This window comes from Pristiophorus japonicus, chromosome 8 (genome assembly GCF_044704955.1).
Source record: "Pristiophorus japonicus isolate sPriJap1 chromosome 8, sPriJap1.hap1, whole genome shotgun sequence".
Lineage (NCBI taxonomy): Eukaryota > Metazoa > Chordata > Chondrichthyes > Pristiophoridae > Pristiophorus > Pristiophorus japonicus.
Window position 1 is genome coordinate 206,613,926 of NC_091984.1, and position 18,588 is coordinate 206,632,513.

Here is an 18,588-nt window from a genome sequence, read left to right on the forward strand (position 1 = left end):
ATCTGTACTGCCTCACAAGTCATGTCGCCTCTAGATACTCGTTGTAAACGCTCATACATTAATAACGGCTACTGCGGCAAGGTACCAGATGATGAACAGCAGCCATGGTACCTCTTCCAAGCAGAGTCAACACCTTCAATGGAAGTGATAATTGTCAAAAAAATAGAAGTGAAAACACGCACTTCAAATCTTAAGTCCTACTTGTCAATACCATTACTTTAAATCAAAATCAGCAATGGATGGAGAAACCAATATATTATAATACACAAGTTTCAAAATATTAAACCCAGAAATTAAACCTCAGTCAAGGACCAGAGCAATTTAATTTAGATCAATAGTTAAATACAGAGCTATAAATTAATCCATACTTGGATTATAGATAATTTGATTCTAAGATATAGATTAGTCAAGAAGAGTTAATAAGAAAATACAAATAGATTATAAATCAATTCATGATGTATCTGTCACAAAAAGATTGATAAATGCACAAGTATTCAGTTACATTTCAATTCATTCATTTTCTTCAGTAAAATAGAACACAATTACATAATGCGAAGCACTTGAAATAACATTTATTAGAGTTTTTGGGAAGGTAGACGAACATTTTACATGGAACAGCGGGGCTTCAAACAAAGGCAGAAACAGAAACCTATGGCTAAGAATTTCATGCATATTAATTACATGATACACTACTCCATTACTGTAAGCATTGAAAGGAAATATTTACAGGACTGAAAACCCTCAGTAATTGAAGAATGTGGCACTTTTTTCAGCAAGGATCTAAACTAACCTTACATCAGTGCGTGCAATAAAGTTCAATATAGTTCCTCTCATATTGCTGGAATAGTTAACAACTAGTACTAATGGAAATAAAACTTACAATTCACGTATATAATACATTTAAAGGCTTGTTAACTTGATCAAGGAAATAGACTCAAAAATGAAAAAGGAATGAAACTGTAAAAAAGCAGCCATGACAAATTTAGGATTTTTTGTATTCAATTCGTTCTACTTTTACATCATCAGAAATCAGCTGATAAACATAAGTGACTACTGTGGATGCCTGAATGTCCATCAATACGAATGAAGGGATGATATTACTGGAAAGGAGAGAAGACAAACTGGTTAGTTTCTACATAAACGAGTTTTGGCATTAGTTTCTTTAAACTGTGGCCACTATGCAACTGCTCTCTTTTTACTCAAGTTCTTGGTCTGCGACCAATGAAATCAAACCTCCCTGCAAACTAATAAAGTTTCATGTTGAATTCCATACAAGGCCACTCTGAGCATAAATACTGAACAAAAATAATTGTGAATAATTAACTGCACCTCATTACACTAATTGAATGTGAACATTCAACATGTATTTAAATTTAATTTTTCGGATAGGATTTAACAGACTAAATACTCATTCATGACTACATTTGCTGGCATTTATCTAATCAGAAGAAACTTCTGTAGTTTGAGTGAACGCACTAATCCATCTGCATGTTCTAGGAGTACAAAGTAATATGCGGGAATTTTTAAAGATTTCATTGTTGGCTTTGCTATAATGTGAAAGCAGTTAAGTATTTATATGGCAATTTTTTTGTTGTTTTAACTAAATATATTTGCTTCACCTAACCAAGGAAAGGGTACTTGTCAAAATTGTGCCTGATTACATCTTAGGACATTCCAAAGCTCTTCATGCACACACAACTGTTTTAAAAGGGCAGTCAGAAGTACCCAAATATGTCAGTCATTTTAACATAGCAATGTCCCACAAACAACAGCAGGATGAATGACCAGTTACTTCAGTTTCGGTGGCATTGGTTGAGGAATGAATGTTGGCCAGGGCACCAGGAAAACTCTTTGCTCTTCAAAAAGTGTCATGGAATCTTTACTGTCCACTTGAAATACAAAACAATCATACAGCACCTCAGTTACTCAAACTCACGATCTTGTGACTCAGAGGTGAGTGCTACTAATCTAAACTTTGGTGTCACAATTTTTGAGTGGTTAGAAAAATGTTTTCAGCCAACTGCATGATCCAGTAATCTGGACTTCAGAAAGTTAAACAGCACCAAAAAAAAGTGTTTGGACGAATGGTATCCACGGTTACGACAATAGTATCCAGCAAAATTATGTACGATAAGTTAGGATGGTGAGCAATTTTTTGTGGAGGATGGGAAGAGCAAGTTTTCAGACTCTTCCTCTATGCAGAGGTGATCTTCTCTGCCAGTAACACAATTCCTAGCCTATACCAAACACTTCTACACTGCAGGGAACAGAAAGTATTGTGGGTGTAAATTAAGCAGATGCACTGTTCAAATCATTTTCAAGCTGTTAACATTAGTGAGTGATAAGACATCCTAACTGGTCACCATTGTGCCGAGAATTTACTGGCTATTCCAAAGTACTTACCCTTCCAGTGCATTGCATGCACCTGTGGCTGAGCCTGGATTGATATAGAACTTGCTTTCCTGCTCAAAAGCCTCAAACTTGTGTGTGTGACCAGAAATTAGGATATCTACATCCAGTTGTCGTTGCAGCAGAGCCAGGCTGGTCATATCACCCCAGGGAATTACCTGGTGACCATGGATCAAACCAATTTTGAATTGCCCCACTGTTACCACTTTCTGCTCTGGGTAATTCAGGTTCTGAAATGAAGATAAGGAACAAATTTATCTTGTTAATAAAATGTGAAAAGTTGAAATAATATGCTCTAATCATCAACTGTGATCCTCATCTCATTCCTGCTGTACAGTCAATTAGATACCAAGTGTTTCCCATTACTAGGGGTGGGGGAATTGAAAGAAACAAACAATAAAATCGGATTAGTTTAGCAACACGTTGTGTCAGAACAATGCATGCAGCTTTTGATTTGCAATTTGTCTGAGTTTGTAATCATAACCAGAAGAAGTTAATGACTACCAATAGAACAATTAGCAAAGACCATGAAGGAAACCAAAGAATGACTCAAAATGCTTTTGGTCCCCATCTGGTTTCCTTAGCTAGCTGGCTATATATAGGTAAAAAATAACATTTATAACACAAGAAAGAAAATAAGTTGAAAGAAACTTTGAACTTGACCATAAAATAGCCTCTTATTGGAAATTAATATAAAAGGGTCTGATTTTCCTGCAACGGTGATGTATACAGTAAATTTAACCGTCTAGAGCGCCGATCATACCGCTGATAACATCCTCCATATTTTTCTTAAGTTATAATTAGAATACGCCACAGCAAAGGTGGCAACAAATTAGTAATGGCACAGCCACATTTTCCCCACGAATGCATTAACTAGGGTGGCAATGTACAGATTTAAAAACCAGCTTTTATGCAAAGCTGAAGTATAGCACTCATCCAAAGCACTACTCCCAGCAGCTGTTCTCTGATAGAATCAGTTGGTCTGCTTCAGTTTAGACGACGTTATTAAAATGTTAGAGTTTGAGTACTGAGATTCCATGGGTTTGCGGAGTCTGCTTCCTAGCTGCAGATTGGCCATGTATGAGCTAATGCAATGGTTTGCTATAATCCTGTGAGGCGTAGTAATATCCATGGGCCCAAATTTGGCCAGTACAGATTTCTGGCGCACTCACCAGAGGTGCGCGGCTTTTGTAGAACTCCAAGGGTGCCAAAAATCTTCAGGCCGAGTTTGGCCGCTCCCCAGCCTCTCCTCGATGGTGGCGCAGCGTGGCAACTGGATTTGGGGGCTGAGTCAGGGCCCGGTGCTGAAAACAGTGCCGGGATCTCTGCACATATGCGCTAGAGTGTGCACGCATGCGCAGTAGCTCCTCACCCCCAGAATCTGAGTGTGTGCTCTGCAGGCTGTGTGGGAGGGGCCAAAGCGCGCCACCCCTATCCCTGGTCAAATGGGCTCCCTCATCGGCGGCTCGTTGCCTTCCCTTCACATAAAGGTAGGACGTCTATTTTTTTATTTGTTAATGATTGCTTATTACTTTGGTCTTGGTGCTTTAGGTGCAGGGTTCTTTCTATTTTTTTTTTATTTGTTAATTAATTGTTTATTACTTTTTGTGCTTTATTTAATGCTTTGTAAGTCTTGGAGCTAGGTGCAAGCCCTCTCAGCTTCCTTGTATTTTTTATTTTTATTGAATGCTTATTTTTGTGCTTTGTTTAGTGCTTGCTGCTTTAAATGTCCTTACCTGCGCTGATTTCTTAACTCTCTGCAAGGGTTTTCTGTGCGGGCCACAAACGTTGGCCTAAGTTAGTTTGGAGCAACTATTAGCTTTCCAAACTAGCTTAAATGGCCAAAATAGGAGTAGGTGGCTCGTAACATCCCCTTTTGGAAAAAAAAACTTTTAAAAATCCTAACTCACTTACACTGCCGCAAATTAAATGTGCAGAATTGCGATTTTTAAGATACTCCAAAAAAATCAAATTGCTCAAAAAAAAATGGAGCAACTCCTGGCCAAATTTGGGCCCCATAAAAGAGAGAGCAGTAATAACTGTTGCAAAGGGAAGCAAGTGTAGTTAGAGGAGAGAATTGCCTATTACACATTTTTTTTCTATCCTGCTTAGGAATGTGAAGTGTTTAAAACAAAAAGGCTCCTAGATTTAGTATCAGTTTTCTAGTCTTATACAGGCTTGGACTTGAGATGAAAAAGCAGTTAATGGGAAAAGGAAGGTTTGGTACAGAGGAAATTGGGATTTAGTAATGGAGGTGTCGCTGTTCCGTTTGACATCAGAGGAAATAGTGAGACCAAGAATGTCATTAGGTGGAGAACAAGGGTGAAAATTAGCCACCATATCTACTTTTCAGTAGGTCTGTATTGGATTTAATATTTTTAACCAAAGATCACAACACAAATCAGCTTTCTCCCAATAGGAACTGACTGTACTTAGTAGTGGCACGGCTTATCCAAGCACTTTAGCATAGGTGAGACTGCTCTATAACTTGAGAACAGTTTCAGCAGCTCCTCTGATAACTACTCATTGGATAAATTTGTTTTAAGCTATGTAGATGAGGAATGTTTGAAACTCAAATCACTGGTGCGTGCTGAGTTAGCTGATCCAAAACCATGGCAATAGTGGAGGCACTATAGCATTTCTGGTGTGAGAGAATAAAGCGGCCGTGATTCGTGCTTCTGACTATACAGCAACCCTTGTTGAAGGTCTATGGATACCAGGAGAGAACAGGGTCAGGATCCGCTACGATAATCCTCTGTTGTCAAATAGTTTACCAACACTCACTACCAAGGTTCACGCATGAATACATATTTGGCAAGATACTTGTGAAAAAAGTGTTCCTGTGATACACTTCTCTAGAAAATAGTCATGCATTCATGGGAGATTTGGGGAAAAATAAATCAGTTTTACCTACATGACAACATTTTTTCTTTTCACATTTCATTATTAGCTCATCAAAAATACTGATTTTTACTGCAGCCAAAAAGTAAATTTCTTCAACAAAGTATCCCTTACCTCATCAAAGTCTCCTCTGACAATGTGGACATCTCCAGCCAGTGTTTTAAGGTAATCATAGCTCTCTTTGGTGCAAAGATTACCTGTACACAAGATGTGCTGGATCTTACCAGGTACCAATAGCTTCTTGAACTTGGCTGGCAATGTATTACAGCGGTGAGGAATGTGAAGGTCTCCCAATACCAGCACCAACTTTAGGAACAGAGGGAAACAAAATAAGTTTACATAAACAGTACTGCACACTTAAATCCCCAAAGAAATATGCTGTACCTTAAGGACTTTTATCACCCTCAAATGATCAGTAGGGCTCATGATCTATTTATTGTGAAACACCTAAAAATCAACTAATTACACTGGCTCATAAAAGTAATTCAGAATTAGAATCTTGTAATATGCTGCCATTAAGAGGATTGAAATAAATTGTGCAGTATACAAAAAGGCCCCTATTGGTAGTCAATGCAGCAAAGCTCAAAGCCAAAATTTGTCATTCATCCTTCAAATTCAAAGAAGACAGCCAGAATGTCTCATTTTTTGCAGAGTCCTTTGGTGCCTGAGGAGATCTACTTTTGCTAGGAATGAGCACCTGCAGATTCAACAGGATACACCAGGTTGGGAATTGATTTTTCAAGTATGACTTACTCAGCTGGTGCTTACATTTAGCATCAGTAATGTGATGGGCCTCATATCATATTATAGAATAGTACATCACAGACAGAGGCCATTCAGCTGATCGAGTCTGTGCCAGCTCTTTCTAAGAGCAATTCAGTTAGTTCCACTCCCCTGCCCTTTCCCCACAGTAGGAGGTGCCTTCACATATGGTTTTTCAGCATGCTTTCTTATCTTGAACAAGTTGTTCCCACTTATGGACGTCTATTTGGCACTTTTTAAAAACAGTCTATACATCTCTTGCTAATCACCATGAAATCACTTCCCAGTTGTCAATATGCCATAAAAGTTCTTCAGGATTTGTTCATCAGACATTCACACCACACAACCTGACCATCAGACCATTGCCTTTATGATCAGAGCATCTATGCTTGGCATGTCAACTTTCTTCTTTTTTTTTTTTAAAAAAGAGCTTCGGTGTCATTGATCTTGTTTTGCTGTCAGATCTTCATTAGACATCTCAGGTAACTTAGGTGAAAATGATTCAGTTTCTTAATGAGGCGTGAATATGTTGTCCAAGTTTCCCACCAATAAAGCAGGGTTGTCAGAAGAACAGCCTTTTGTAGATTGAGCATACTTTGAGCTTGGTCTGCAGGCTGTTCCACAGGCATTCACGAAATTTGCCAAAAGATAAGCTGGCGATTCTGCAGGATACTTCTGCATCAATATGGACTTCTCTAGACAGGCTGCTACCTGGGTAGGTGAATCTGCTCACAGCCTGAAGCACATGATCCCTAATGGTGATGATTGGGTAGAGTGTAATCCTTGCCTGGGGCTGGTTGGAAAAGTACCAGTGTCTTTCTAAGGCCTGTAGTCATGCCAAATTGCAGGCAAGCTGTTGCAAGGTGGTTCATGTTTGTATATCACCCTGGGAGTGGGCCACAAGAGCACAATCATCAGCAAACAGGAGTTCACCTGTTCCAGCACCTTTGTTTTAGCTTGTATTCTTCCAAGCTTGAAGAGCTGCCCAGAATCTGATCTAGACTCCTATTTTGAAATTATTGAAAGCCACGAGAAGCAAAGCATCAAATAAAACCCTGTAGAGTGATGGTGCAAGGATGCATCCTTTCTTGACAACATTTGTAACAGGGAAGGAGAGGGAGTTGTCCCCATCTTCCATCACTCAAGTCATCATGGAACTGCTTGACGATTTCAATGAGTTTGCCTGGAGACCCAAACTTGGAAAATATTTGTTCGGTAGGTTTCTCTTCGCAATGTGTTGAATAAAACAATTAAGCATCACTCTTATGAGGCTAAGTAAAGAGGTTCCCCAGGAATTATCACAAATAAAAGCAATTTCACTTTCCCTTGTAGAGGTGGGCAATTGTAGCATCTGTGAACAACTGGGGGATCTTTTGAGTGCCACATAGATTGAAATAGTTTGTTGAGATGTTTGACTAAGTAGTCACCACTGACTTTGTATATCTCAGTTGGGATAGTATCAGACCATGCGAGAGCAGCCGGATGGCCGCTGAAGTCTCTGATATAGTATGTTAATTTGCAAGGTTATCATTTATGGCACACTGAGACAGCCGATTGATGGCCTCAGATAGAAATGAGAAACAAGAGACACCACCAGTCCAATAGAAATTTGGACTTTGAGCAAAGATAGGATCGGGCTCTAGTGAATGTAAAATACCCCACTGACACGGTCAAGGCTCACAAGTGGATAATTACAACTGGGAAAATTACTGCATGGGAACTGGCTATGTACAACCGTAATCCAGCAAAAAGCCAAGCCAAAATTTTCATTGCAATTGTTAGTTTAAGCAAACCAAACACGCACAAAGTTAGGTGGAATATTTGCAAGTTAGCGGAGAGAATTTGAATGCAAAACACTCCAGTACCATGGTATAACAAAGTACAAAACAGCTCTTGGCAACTCACACACTTAGCTACTGGTTAAAAGCTTAAAATGAACTTTTCAGGCAATAATTCAAACAGATCTCATGATACAGTCAACAACAAAATAAAAAATTAAACAAGCTGACCAAGTCTGCTAGATATTATCTAGTTATGATGACATTACTTTCCCTGCCCCAACCAGAAATAGTAAGGGGAGAGCAAGAGAAAGAAAAGGACGCTATTATGGCAGACATCTTAATTCAACTATCTATTCATTAATAAATTAAAACTGAAAAATTAAGTTTTAATCATCAATGTCCTGGAATGCAAAAGCTGCAATTTTGTGGAGCAGGTGCCTTTAATTATAGAATCAGATTCCTCACTACCCAACTGCTTAACCTTTATCATAACCATTCAGTCCCATGGCAGAATAGATTAGAGAACAAATGTATTACTTCACCATCCTGATAGCCACAGAAAGTAATCCTGCAAAATGTCAGTTTATTTGCCAAAACAACTGTAATGCTACAATAGCTGCAACATCACACACATACTTTTATTAATGTAACTTCAGACATTTCTTTGGAACAAAAATGTAAACACCTTCATAAACAAAATGTGTTTTACTGCTCTTCTTCTAGGCCATCTCAACTGTGGATATATCTATTGTCACTGCCAAATGTAACTCTTCATTGATCAACAGATCAGTGTAAAAGTTTTTAAATCTATTGGCTGGGTGAGAATGTTGAAGCTTGTTGAGGGTAGCTACGCATGAACAGGGGGGGGGGGGGGGGGGGTAAAAAGGACTTTTGATTACAAGCCCTTTGGATGGAAGATGAATGCTTTTCCACTTTGATAATATTACTACATTTCTCAATCTGATCATGGAGATAAAACTGTCTTAAGTCGATATGATTACTGATAAATACTGATCATAATCATCCATAGACTCTGGATCAGTTCCTATGGAGTGGAGGGTAGCCAATGTAACCCCACTTTTTAAAAAAGGAGGGAGAGAGAAAACAGGGAATTATAGGCTGGTCAGCCTGACATCGGTAGTGGGTAAAATGATGGAATCAATTATTAAGGATGTCATAGCAGCGCATTTGGAAAGAGATGACATGATAGGTCCAAGTCAGCATGGATTTGTGAAAGGGAAATCATGCTTGACAAATCTTCTGGAATTTTTTGAGGATGTTTCCAGTAGAGTGGACAAGGGAGAACCAGTTAATGTGATGTATTTGGACTTTCAGAAGGCTTTCGGCAAGGTCCCACACAAGAGATTAATGTGCAAAGTTAAAGCACATGGGATTGGGGGTAGTGTGCTGACGTGGATTGAGAACTGGTTGGCAGACAGGAAGCAAAGAGTAGGAGTAAATGGGTACTTTTCAGAATGGCAGGCAGTGACAAGTGGGGTACAGCAAAGTTCTGTGCTGGGGCCCCAGCTGTTTACATTGTACATTAATGATTTAGACGAGGGGATTAAATGTAATATCACCAAATTTGCAGATGACACCAAGTTGGGTGGCGGTGTGAGCTGCGAGGAGGATGCTATGAGGCTGCAGAGTGACTTGGATAGGTTAGGTGAGTGGGCAAATGCATGGCAGATGAAGTATAATGTGGATAAATGTGAGGTTATCCACTTTGGTGGTAAAAACAGAGAGACAGACTATTATCTGAATGGTGACAGATTAGGAAAAGGGGAGGTGCAACGAGACCTGGGTGTCATGGTACATCAGTCATTGAAGGTTGGCATGCAGGTACAGCAGGCGGTTAAGAAAGCAAATGGCATGTTGGCCTTCATAGCACGGGGATTTGAGTACGGGGCAGGGAGGAGTTACTACAATTGGACAGGGTCTTGGTGAGCCCACACCTGGAGTATTGTGTACAGTTTTGGTCTCCTAACTTGAGGAAGGACATTCTTGCTATTGAGGGAGTGCAGCTAAGGTTCACCAGACTGATTCCTGGGATAGCGGGACTGACATATCAAGAAAGACTGGATCAACTGGGCTTGTATTCACTGGAGTTCAGAAGAATGAGAGGGGATCTCATAGAAACATTTTAAATTCTGATGGGTTTAGACAGGTTAGATGCAGAAAGAATGTTCCCAATTTTGGGGAAGTCCAGAACCAGGGGTCACAGTCTAAGGATAAGGGGTAAGCCATTTAGGACCGTGATGAGGAGAAACTTCTTCACCCAGAGAGTGGTGAACCTGTGGAATTCTCTACCACAGAAAGCTGTTGAGGCCAATTCACTAAATATATTTAAAAAAGGAGTTAGATGTAGTCCTTACTAGGGGGATCAAGGGGTATGGCGAGAAAGCAGGAATGGGGTACTGAAGTTGCATGTTCAGCCATGAACTCACAATGGCGGTGCAGGCTCGAAGGGCCGAATGGCCTACTCCTGCACCTATTTTCTATAATATTGCAGAGGTTGCATAACTGGGAGGTGGGGGGGGGGGGGGCGCTGCGAGGACATTGGACCAATTAGAGCAGCTTGTGGTGCATAATGACTGATTACTGTTAAACCAGAAGCAGCTCTGATAAGTCCAATGTTCACCTCTAGAAATCAGTGGGGATTTAAACATCTGTGCTGAGGTCTCCCCATAATCTCCGGTTTACTCCCGGTGCCACGAGCTAGTGAATACAGAAATAGGAGGATAGAGCAGATGAATGCGTGGCTGGAGAGATGGTGTAGGAGGGAGGGCTTTAGTTTGCTGAAGCATTGGGACCGCTTCTGGGAGAGGTGAGACTTGTACAAGCCGGACAGGTTGCACCTCAACAGAGCCAATATCCTCCTGGGAGACAGGGGGGGTTTGCTAGTGCTGTTGGGGAGGGTTTAAACTAGCTTGGCAGGGGGATGGGAACCTGAGAATAGATTTGGTAGGGAGGAGAGTAAAGCTGGAATTAGAAAGCAAAAATGAAGAGTGAATTTGAAGGACCGAGGAAACAAGCAGGAAAAAAGGGTAAAAAAAAAACAAATTTAAAAGCTCTTTGTCTAAATGCACGTAGCATTCGTAACAAAATAGATGAGTTGACGGCACAAATGGGTATGATCTGGTAGCCATTAGAGACGTGGTTGCAAGGTAACCAGTAATGGGAACTAAATATTCAGGGGTATTTGACAATTCAGAAGCACAGACAGAAAAGGAAAATGAAGTGGGGTAGCTCTGTTGATAAAAGGATGGAATCAATGCAAGTGAGAAACGATATTGGCTCAAATGATCAGGATGTTGGAACAGTTTGGGTGGAGATAAGGAATAATAAGGGGAAAAAAGTCACTGGTGGGCATAGTATATAAGCACCTTAACAGTAGCAACTCTGTTGATCGGAGTATAAACCAAGAAATAGTGGGGGCTTGTAAAAAGGGAACAGCAATAATCATGGGTGTTTTTAACTTTCATATTGATTGGACAAATCAAATTGGTGAGGATAGCCTTGAGGAAGAGTTCATCGAGTGCATAAGGAACTTGTTCCTTAAGCAGTATGTAATGGAACCAACCAAGAGGCAGGCTATCTTAGATCTGGTCCTGTGTAATGAGACAGGATTAATAAATAAATCTAGTGAAGGATCCCCTTGGAATGAGTGACCATAGCATGGTTGAATTTCAAATTCAGATGGAGGACGAGAAAGTTGGATCTCAAACCAGCGTACTAAGCTTAAATAAAGGAGACTACAAAAAGGTATGAGGGCAGAGTTGGCTAAAGTGGACTGGGAAAATAGATTAAAGTGTAGGACGGTTGATGAACAGTGGCGTACATTTAAGGAGATATTTCATAACTCTCAAGAAAAATATATTCCAGTGAGGAGGAAAGGGTGTAAAAGAAAAGATGATGGCTAACTAAAGAAATAAAGGTATCCAATTAAAAACAAGGGCATACAAAGTGGCCAAAACTACTGGGAGCACAGAATATTGGAAAGCTTTTAAAAGCCAGCAAAGAATGACTAAAACATGATTAAGAAAGGAAAGATAGACTATGAAAGTAAACTAGCATGACATATAAAAACAGATAGCAAGAATTTCTACAGGTATATAAAAAGGAAAAAAGTGGCTAAAGTAAATGTTGGTCCGTTAGAGATTGAAACCGGGGAATTAGTCATGGTGAACATGGAGATGGCAGAAACTCTGAACAAGTATCAGTCTTTACAGTAGAGGACACTAACAATATTCTGACAGTGGATAGTGAAAGCAAGGAACTCACCACAGTCACAATCACCAAGGAGGTAGTACTCAGTAGGATAATGGGACCAAAGGCGGATAAATCCCCTGGGCCAGATGGCTTGCATCCTAGGGTCTTGAGTAGTAGTGGCAGGGATAGTGGATGTATTGGTTGTAATTTACCAAAATCTCCTGGATTCTGGGGAGGTCCCAGCAGATTGGAAAACTGCAAATGTAACACCCCTATTTAAAAAAAGAGGCAGACAAAAAGCAGAAAACTATAGACCAGTTAGCCTAACATCTGTGGTTGGGAAAATGTTGGAGTCCATTATTAAAGCAGTAGCAGGACATTGGAAAAGCATAATTCAATCAGGCAGAGTCAGCATGAATTTATGAAGGGGAAGTCATGTTTGACAAATTTCCTGGAATTCTTTGAGGATGCAACAGAGTAGATAAAGGGGAACCAATGGATGTGGTGTATTTGGACTTCCAGAAGGCATTTGACAAGGTGCTACATAAAAGGTTACTGCACAAGATAAAAGTTCACGGGGTTGGGGGGTAATATATTAGCATTGATAAAGGATTGATTCACGAACAGAGAGTTGGGATAAATGGTTCATTCTCGGGTTGGCAATCAGTAACTAGTAGGGGTGCTGCAGGGATCAGTGCTGGGACCCCAACTATTTACAATCTATATGAACGACTTGGATGAAGGGACCGAGTGTAACGTAGTTTGCTGACGATACAAAGATGGGAAGAAAGGCAATGTGTGAGGACACAAAAAACCTGCAAAAAGGACATAGGCTAAGTGAGTGGGCAAAAATTTGGCAGATGGAGTCTAATGTCGGAGAGTGTGAGGTTATGCACTTTGGCAGAAAAAAAATCAAAGAGCAAGTTATTATTTAAATGGAGAAAAATTGCATAGTGCTGCAGTACAGCAGGATTTGGGGGTCCTGGTATATGAAACACAAAAGATTAGTATGCAGGTACAGCAAGTGATCAGGAAGGCCAATGGAATCTTGGCCTTTATTGCAAACAGATGGAGTATAAAAGCAGGTTGCTACAGTTATCCAGAGTATTGGTGAGGCCACACCTGGAATACTGCGTACAGTTTTGGTTTTCATATTTAAGAAAGGATTATCATAGGCAGTCCCTTGAAACGAGGATGACTTGCTTCCGCGCCAAAAAAGGATGAGTTCAAAGGTGTTTCAATGAAGAACCTAATATTCCAGGTCCTGAAGGGTGGAAGATGCCTGTGCGGGGATTTTTTTTAACGTGTGGTGGCCGTTGCACACCAGCCACCACACAGGCTTGACAGAGCTAGGTTTTAGTCCAGTGGCAAGGGTTATCCAAGACGACTGGAGATCTGCTCTGCTGCATGGACCTAGTGCGCACACATATCGCAATGTGGGCTGGCCTGTGCTGCCCCTGGTCCCAAACTCATGCCTCTCCTGGGCACCGATCACATTTCTCCACAGTCTCTTGCCGCTCCTGCTGTATCTGTCCACGCTCCAATCACCGACCTGGACCTTGATGACATCACTTCGTTGCCATCGCCCTCCTGCCACCAGCTTGCGCTGCTTCCTGAAGTGACATGCCTCCACACAGATATACCTCCAAGGCTATACTTGCTTTGAAGGCAATTCAGAGAAGGTTCACTAGGTTGATTCCAGAGATGAGAGGGTTGACTTATGAGGAAAGGTTGAGAAGGTTGGGCCTCTACTCATTGGAATTCAGAAGAACGAGAGGTGATCTTATCAAAACGTATAAGATTTTGAGGGAGCTTGACAAGGTCGATGCAGAGAGGGTGTGTCCACTGATGGGGGAGACTAGAACTAGGGGGCACAACCTAAGAATAAAGGGCCACAATCTTAGAATAAGGGGCCGCCCATTTAAAACTGAGCTGAAGAGGAATTTCTTCTCAAAGAGGGTTGTAAATCTGTGGAATTCGCTGTCTCAGAGAGCTGTGGAAGCTGGGCCATTGAATAAATTTAAGACAGACAGTTTCTTAACCAATAAGGGAATAAGGGCTTACGGGGATTGGGCAGTGAAGTGGACCAGAGTCCAAGATCGGATCAGCCATGATCATATTAAATGGCGGAGCAGGTTCAAGGGGCCATATGTACTACTCCTGCTCCTATTTCTTATGTTCTTATGTAATGCACCTCCTCTGGCTATTGGCTGCATCTGTTGAAGTTAATGACATTTCTGTGGCATCTCCTGATTACTACATGAATGTAAAGATCCTTAAAGCTGTTGGCTATTTGAGGTACACAATCACTACATGACTGAAGGCAGGATGAGCATTTTGAACTCTCAATTTTGTTCCCAGTTTTTGAAACCAAATTGTACGTTGCCATCGTCTTGGGACTACAAATACTGTTTTAGAAAAGGGGGGCGTGAATGGGTCATGAATCTCCAAAGGGGGGCCAAGCAAAAAAAGTTAGGGAACCTCTGTAATACTACAAAAGACTGTTGCAAAAATCATTGTAACAACATCAAAGGAAATATCAGTCCACAAACTGCTTGAATTAGGCCTGCAAGTTAAATACCACAATATTGCAACAAACTGTAGTATGCACACTGCCAAAATTGGCACAAACAATTTTCACTACCACCACTGAAAGAGTAACTTACTCTGTGACAGGCCTGAACAAAATGAAGGTCAATTGTAGGCATGGGATGGAGGTTGGGGACATGGTCAAAGTTCAAATAAGCAAAATGAAAAAGTCATCAGAGGGGGAAAAAAAAATCAAGTCATGGAAAAACAATGTTATGATTGCTTAACACAAAACACTTGAAAAATTGTTGCAAACATGGTGCTTTATGCTCCAGTTATTTTATAAAGTTTCCTTGCAGTCTATGCTTTTATATTTGAATAGGTTTATATATTTACACCACAGATGGCCATAACCCAACCTTGAAGGCATTTATTTGTTCATTCACTGACTTCACCATATAGGTGTGGAATCTAAGTGATGCAGTGACATTTTTCTTGATTGATGAAGGGGAAAAACAAAGAACAGGTATAATTATGCATTATAAATCAGTGATTTCCAGGAGATGTACACAGCCTGCAATTGGTATTGGGCTTGTACAATAGGTGCATACGTGAGTCTTCCAAGTTCTTACTTCTGCACAGAAAAAGCTCAAACTAATTAGCAATTCAATCCCTTTTCTAATTGAGACAGTTTTCTTGTCAAGGAGGGGAAGAATTAAATTAAAAATTGAATTAAAGTAGTTTTTCCCATTGCATCAGCATCAAGGTAGGTTACGACAGTTGCCAGATATGATAATGATTGTCATAGTATGATACAGCACAGGAGGCCATTCGGCCCATTGTGCCGGTGCCAGCTCCTTAGTAGAGCTATCCCCATTAGGCCCACTCCCCTGCTCTTGACCCAAAGCACTTTAATTCTTTTCCTTTCAATTATCAAATTCCCTTTAGAAATGTACTATTGAACTTGCTTCCACCACCTGTAAAGCTACATATGCTCTGTCTTTACACCAAAAGCACCCCAGTGCATTAATATGCAACTTCCATTTCTCACATTGGACATTATTCTTCAATAGGGTGAATACAGAGAATCTTTTAAAACTTCTGGACAACTCCAGGACATAAAATCAGATAGCCACTAAAAGATCAAATAAAGAAATTAAGAGCAATTTCAGAGTGTGGGACCCTCTGCCATCTGGAGTGGTTGAAGCAGATTGCATTGACGCAGAGCCTTGATGCATACATCAGGGAGCAGGGAATAGAGGATATGGGGGCAGGGTGGACAGAAGTAATTGGAGTGGGAGGAGGCTAATGTGGAGTATAAACATTGGCATAGACAATTGAGCTGAATGGCCTGTTTTGGAGTTATAGATTCTATGTCATTCTTCTGTAGATGGGGAATAGAACAGTTTCCATGCAAATCAACCCTGGAAAAAAGTTTCCTAAACAGGAAGCCTTTTAACTGACATATTTGTTTACTTACAATTAACTGAATGGTGTTTATTACAGTACCCAATACTGTTGAGTTTTCTTTTAAGTGAAACCAGTTTCTACTAGAGCTAATAAAATTATTAAATTTCAGTTGTTACTGTAAAATCCTTCATTTCATGGAGATTGTAACTAATCTCATGGGGTTTTAAAATTCAAACAGTAACTAACAAAAATGCAAATTAACTAATGAAAGAATGTTAAATCATTTAAACCCTGCTGGATTTAAAGGATTACACAACAAAAACGTAAACACGTTTACGTTGTGCCTTTAAGACTGTCATTACATTGTAATTACAGAGGGAGAACCAGCAGCACCTCAGTTGTTGTCTGCCTCCAAATTCAGTTCTCCAAGTCAGGATACAGCTGCCTGTAGATTGAGTGTATATTGAAAGGCCAGACAGGAAAGCTCATTTTCTCAAAACATTTAAATAAACTCTGCTTCAATTTAGGAAGTATCCAGGGAGGTTTGAAATGAGGCTTAACGCCACTTCCTGTCGTGTAAGATGGCCTGCTCTCGGAGGACTTACGCCACTATTCTGTGGTCAGGTCAGAAGCAAACTCCAAGGAGTAATACTTTCAGATAAATGGCAACCTAAACTACAGCAAAAAAATAAACCGTACAGAACGGGAGAGATTTTATGGAAGCTAAAAAGTACGAGAGAAAGCACGTCAGTACAATCATCTGTCCAGAAGGCAAATACACACATTTATCAAAAACACACATAAATCGGGACATTTTGGTGACTAATGGGTGATATTGGAATATACGTACAGTACATGGCAGCTTAAACAGGAACGCTAAGGACATTTTCTTAATTTCGGTTGTCGTTCACAAAGTGACCTAAAAAAAATACGTCTATCCCTGCCAGCAGCCTGCACGGCTTCTATTCAGGATCAGCCAGCTGACGGGCGTCATGTAATAGTTTCCCAATCCCACCGCAGGCCCCAGACACCAATCGCAGGCCCGGGCTCTTAACCCCACTGCTGAGACATCAGCCATGGAGAGTTAAACCTACGTGCACTTGCAGTAAGGGCAAGAAGACTTAAAGCAAGCCACAGCAGTATAATGCAGAAACCCGAGTCTATAAACTCACCATTTTCCAATCGGCGAAACGAAAAGCAACTCCTCAATGAAGAGACTCAGCGCCCAGCAAACACGCAGCCAATCCACTTCCAGTTTAGAATTAGGTCCCTACGGCGCAGTCAATTGGACAATCTTAGAGCAACGAGAATTGGAAACGTCTCTGTTTCGAATTTTAAATGATCCGTGCTTTTGTCAGCTGTTAGTATGTTAATACTAAGTCACATTTCTAACAGACAATAATAACATGATTGAAAATGTATTTAAACATATGGACCTGTGTATTTTTTAATAACAGACATCAAAATAGGTCGTTTAAAACCAAGATGGTCGATTGCCACTTCCAATGAGTAAGACTTGATAGGTTGGTTAAAATTGTCTTTTCTAAACGTTCTACCGTCTCTTATGCAGACATATTTACAACTTGTAATTTCAGTTTCAGAAGACGAGATGAGATAGTGCACTCTGACTTTGATTAGGGTCATTTCAGTGCTGTTGCAGGGGCGGAAAGCTGATTGGAGATATTCGACATGGTGTTGCAGAAAAGTTGGGAATAGTTTTGGGAGGCAGCGACCTGTTCAACGACTTTGGAAAAGAAATGGAGGTTAGAGATGTTGCAATAGCCAGTGGCTCAGTTGGTAGCACCCTTGCCTTTAGGTCAGATGATTGTGGGTTCAAATCCAACTCTAGGACATGAGTGCAAAAATCTAGGCTGATATTCCAATGCAGTACTGAGGGAGTGCTGCCTTTCGGATGAGATGTTAAACCAAGGTGGATATAAAAGATCCCATAGGACTATTTTGAAAAAGAGCAAGGAAATTCACCCCCCCCGTGTCCTGGCTAATATTTATCCCTCAACCAACATCACTGGTCATTATCACATTGCTGTTTGTGGGAGCTTGCTGTGTGCAAATTGACTGCCGTGTTTCCTACATTACAACAGTGACTACACTTCAAAAGTACTTCATTGGCTGTAAAACACTGGGACGTCCGGTGGTCGTGAAAGGCAATATAGAAATGAAAGTTTTTTTCTAGTTGCAACGACAGAGGGGTTGAGAATAGGGGTGGCTTTGAAAGGGAGTGGGACAGGAGCTGAGGAGAAGGAACCAGTTATATCAGCTAAAAGGGGGGAGGGGGGGGAGGAGGGTCAGGAAAATGAATCAGATGGTCAGCAGTTTAGTGGAAATCGGGTCAAGGGAGCAGGGCTTGGGTCACATGGACAAGGTGAGCTTGGCGAGGCCATGAGGGAAGATAGGAGATAAACTAGCACAATATGCGGATTGTGGATTAGTTGCAGAGGGCAGCCTTGGGGGACGTTTAGCTGGGTGGCGAAAGGTAAGGGTGGATGAGGCAGAGGCTGCTGAATAGATGGTCTCAATCCGAATAACACAACTTCTTGGCACAGGCCTGATTTTAAAAATTGCA

General features: G+C 40.7%; 1 protein-coding gene across 1 annotated transcript; it reads right to left on the reverse strand.

The window, feature by feature from the left end:
• Positions 1 to 557: 557 nt before the first annotated feature.
• Positions 558 to 17,259, reverse strand: vps29 (VPS29 retromer complex component). Its single transcript, XM_070886354.1, has 4 exons — positions 17,177 to 17,259; positions 5,425 to 5,616; positions 2,404 to 2,639; positions 558 to 1,100 (listed from the first exon to the last, which is right to left on the reverse strand). The coding sequence occupies exons 1-4, from the start codon at positions 17,177 to 17,179 to the stop codon at positions 983 to 985; spliced, it is 549 nt and encodes a 182-aa protein (XP_070742455.1). The 5' UTR covers positions 17,180 to 17,259; the 3' UTR covers positions 558 to 982.
• Between the last annotated feature and the right edge of the window lie 1,329 nt (positions 17,260 to 18,588).